The sequence below is a fragment of the Theobroma cacao genome, chromosome 8 (assembly GCF_000208745.1).
Source record: "Theobroma cacao cultivar B97-61/B2 chromosome 8, Criollo_cocoa_genome_V2, whole genome shotgun sequence".
Taxonomy (NCBI): Eukaryota; Viridiplantae; Streptophyta; class Magnoliopsida; order Malvales; family Malvaceae; genus Theobroma; species Theobroma cacao.
In genome coordinates this window covers 15,471,060-15,475,408 of record NC_030857.1, presented here as the reverse complement: position 1 = coordinate 15,475,408, position 4,349 = coordinate 15,471,060, and the positions used below count along the sequence as shown (strand labels likewise).

Genomic DNA, 4,349 nt, shown 5'->3' with positions numbered 1-4,349 from the left:
TATATATATATATATATATATATAGATAAATAATAATGACAATAGTAGAATAGAATATTTGGTTATAAAAAATATAGATGTAGGTAAAAAGTAAACATTTATAAAAAAATAGATAAATACTTGAATTCAAAAGAGTAATTAGGTAGAGATAATAATAATAATAATAAATAATAAAATATTTATTTAGGGTATATATACATATAAAAAATGAAATATCAAAAAATAGAGAGATTTCAAAGAATTAATAAAAGAATTATAGGAAGATTGAAAAAGATATAATTGAAATTTATAAGTATATCAAACATTATCATTGCATCATTTAAACATCATGGCACGTACAAGTATTGTACATGCAAGTCTAAGCCACAATGATGAGACTTTTTGAGAGAGCTTGTTAAGGCGAGTTCTTTCAAAAAATTTCATAGGTAAAAAGATACATTCTAGTCCCACCAGTATGATGGGAGGGCTCGGATGATGTCCTTAATAAAAGGCTTTGGCTTGTATTAGGATCTGCATTCATGAAAATATTGTTTTTACTTGCAAATGACTATTCTAGTGATGGGATTTACTTGGTAAACTTGCGAAGACAAGCTTTCTTGAGTAAATCCCTAAGTGAGCTGTTATCCTTGAGCCCCACAAGTATAATAAGCATATATAGGGAATAATATCAATAAAAGGGTTCCATTCGACATGTTATCAATGTTTACACCATACATTTCACGATTGCATCATATGCACGACACAAGAGTTAGTTGTAACCTAATTTAATAAAATAAATAAATAATGATTAAGGAAACATAATGAAATAAATTTAAAAATTAAGGCTTCTATAGGATAGCATATGATTAGATGGTACCGTATGTGGAATAGGCGTCACAAGGGTGCTAATATTTCCCCGTGCGTAGTTGTACTCTCAAACCCTAACTCTGAAATACGTAGATTGAGTCTTGTTCTTTAAACGAATCTAAAATCAATATTAAGACTTCGTCGAGAAGAACAATTAGGTGACCAATCGCACCTAGACAAAAAAGATTAGTGGTGACTCCTAGTTTCTTTCACGTCTAGCGGTCGAGTTCGCAGACTTTCATGTTACGACAAATGAGGGCACCACATGTCACACTCTCTTTCAACACTCATCCATGTCATGCCACATGGCATATCTAGAGGGTGTCACATGGTATGACAAAAGAGTGACATGTACTAGAGGGTGACACATGGTATGACAAAAGAGTGACACATGTCTCTTTCTTGTTTTCTCTAAAAATATTATGTACTTGCACAACAAGCTCTTGACCACTTACTCTAAACCCTTACCTTTGTTTATATATTGCTTATATATCTTTTCTTCTTTTCTTTCCTCTTTTTCCTTTTTCTTTATTTTCCTTTCTCTCTCTTTTCACTTTTTCTTTTAAAGATCGATCGTTAGTCACAAGATGTCGTCGTTGATTGTCGATCGTCAATCGAAAATCGACGATCACCGAACATGCCATGCCATGATCGTGATCAGTGATTATCGACGAACACTTGGGGATGAAGTTTGATGATTAAGGATCGATCCTTAAAGGAGAAGGTGAGAGGAGAGAGAGAGAAAGAAAAAAAGGAAGAAAAAAAGAGAAAAAAGGAAAGAAAAGAAAAAATGAAACAAAAACAATATATAATTAAAGGCAAAGGCTTAGAGTAAGTGGTAAGGAGTTTGTCACGCTTGCATGAGATTTTGGCTTTGAAACTCAACAAGCATACAATATTTTTTAAGAAAACAAAGAAGATACACATGTCGTTTTCTTGTCATGCCATGTATCACCCTTTGAACATGACATGTGGCATGACGTGGATGGGTGTTGAAAGAGAGCATGACACATGATGCTTTCCCTAACATGTCACATGGCATATCTAGATCAGTATGTTAGTGCCATGTGGCACTGTCACATTAGCATGTCAAAGTAATATGGAATTGCCACATTAGTATTTCAAAGTGATATGACATTACCTTATCATCATTTCTAGTCCACTTCACATGTCACGTCAGCATTTCTAGTCCACTTCATATGCTAGGTCAAACACGTGTTGCTTTCTTGTCATGCCATGTGTCACCCTCTAAACATGCCATATGGCATGACATGGATGGGTGTTAAAGAAGAATGTGACATGTGATGCCCTCCCTGACATGCCACATGGCATATCTACATCAGCATGTTAGTGCCACATGGCACTACCAAATCAGCGTGTCAAAGTGATATGACACTGCCACATCAACATCTCAAAATGATATGACACTACCACATCAACATTCCCAATCCACCTCACATGCCATGTCAGTAAGCGGTGTTATGTCAGCATCATGTCAACAATGATATCAGCTCTGTGAAGGGTAATTTCAAAAAGAAAATGTTAAAGAAATTAAATTGAAGCAATTCTCAAAATCAATGGACTAAATTATTGCGATTTGAATAGAAAGAGTAAAATGAAGAAAATGCATAAGTATAGGGACTGTCGAGGAATTTTGACCTTCTCAAACCAATGAACTCTGTGTAGTTTTGATCAAAATTTAAAACTGTCTAGATATTTTACTTTTTTTTTTAATATTTTACGCAACTATGTATTGTACAGACGTTGAAATAAAGCAATCTAGCCAAACCAACATGACTGCATAATGAGTATAGTCAACTTCACAATAATATAGGAATTGTAAGTTCTAATACATTTCACCATTGGTTTCCTTTTTCCATTGAAAGTGCTTCAATATTTCTTTATTTATATGTTTAAGAAAGAAAGAAAGAATATATCATCGCAGGTCGTTGCTTTTCCACTTAAATGGTGGGGAATTCTAGTTACAATGTCTACATAAGTTAGTTCTTTGGCTTTTTAAGAACAATTTTTATATGCTATTTATTTATCAAAAGAATTGGATCTGTTTAGAGTTCAAATTGGGATTTATTTAAAATATGAAAAAAAATTTATTATTGTTATTTTTTTTTTTGGAGCCAAGGTAATTTGGATGAGAAGGTAAGCGATAGAGTTCTGTACGATATTCTTATTCAAGCAGGGAGAGTGGTGGATTTGTACATTCGTCAAGACAAGAAAACTGATAAGCCTAAAGGTTTTGCCTTTGTTGAATACGAAATTGAGGAGATTGCTGAGTATGCTGTGAGGCTTTTTTCTGGCCTTGTTACTCTCTACAATCGAACCTTGAAATCTATGATGAGTCTATAAGAATGGTTGTTTATCATCTATTATGTTAAGATTTTGTTAATTGGGTTTTTCAAATTTTTGAATAGAATTTTGGCTTTGTTAGTCTTATTTTGTATAATTACATGTCAAATTTGGTTACACAAATTGACAGTTGGATAAATGGAATGATAAACCTTTACCATAGAGTCATAATCTTTTAGTTTTGGGCTTGTATAGGCATGTAATTTTGACTGAATTCCTTCATAGATTTCTGGGCAAGACAAGGCTTCGCAGAATCATCCAAATGCAGCCATGCCTACATCAAATTCATCCCATAAGTTGAGGCATTACCCTGGAACAGTTAACCACATGGAAATCTCTCAGCAACCAATGAGGTTATCAACCCCTTGTAGGATTCCAGATAATCCTTTGCATTACTCCCAAGGTAAGATGTCTTCTTTCTTTGTTTCCACTATTATCTTCTTGCTTTTTGTTAGATAGTGTCACTTGATTGGCTTATTAAGTTTTATGATTGCTAAAATGCTTGATTTTCATCTAGTGTTGCCTCCCCCTGGTGTATCTCACCACTCTAATGAGTATGGATCACATTTCAATGGTACCAATTATGAGTACAGTCAAAGGTTTTTTGGGGCAACATTGGATAGCATTGGTCACCTTAGGTCACGCCGCTATGACACAAGTGACCTAGTCTCATTTCCCTATTATTGATATTTATTATGACAAGTAAGCAAGTGTAAAATTTTTACTTGTTGCATTGAAAATTGGTTGACCATTGTATTCATTCAGAAAAGATAGGTGGTACAATTGTTTGTAAGAAGAACGGTTAAAGTGATTGTAAGTTTTAAGTTATTTCATAAGTGCCTAGCATTGTTTGTCATGTCGTACATACTTGAGCTTCATTCTGATGTGGTGCTAATTCATCTTTCTCTTGATTTTGGATGTTGTATTTGGTACCTTTTGGATAGTTATGGTGCTTCTCTATTTATAGGCTGAGAACAAAAATTGAATAGCAAATTACTTTATTCTTGGTTACATTGCATTCACTGAAAGGTTTGTACAAAAAGGTATGTGGTTTGGATATATATCTTTCTTTTTGAATCAAAAAAATTAGAGTGTGATATTGCATTTTGTGGTTACTTTGTTTTTTCTTTTTCTTTTTG

General features: G+C 33.6%; 1 protein-coding gene across 2 annotated transcripts in view; it reads left to right on the top strand.

The window, feature by feature from the left end:
- Positions 1-4,118, top strand: part of LOC18592922 — a 4,961-nt gene extending 843 nt beyond the window's left edge. Inside the window, exons 2-3 of one of the 2 annotated variants that reach the window (XR_001929018.1) lie at positions 3,436-3,613; positions 3,728-4,118. Coding sequence is in view for 1 of the 2 variants with exons in the window: in XM_018125671.1 (XP_017981160.1) it covers positions 3,481-3,613; positions 3,728-3,897 (303 nt within the window). In the remaining variant the exon portion in view is untranslated. Of the gene's footprint in view, positions 1-3,320; positions 3,614-3,727 lie in introns of those variants that run through there. The other variant, XM_018125671.1, reaches the window with a different exon arrangement.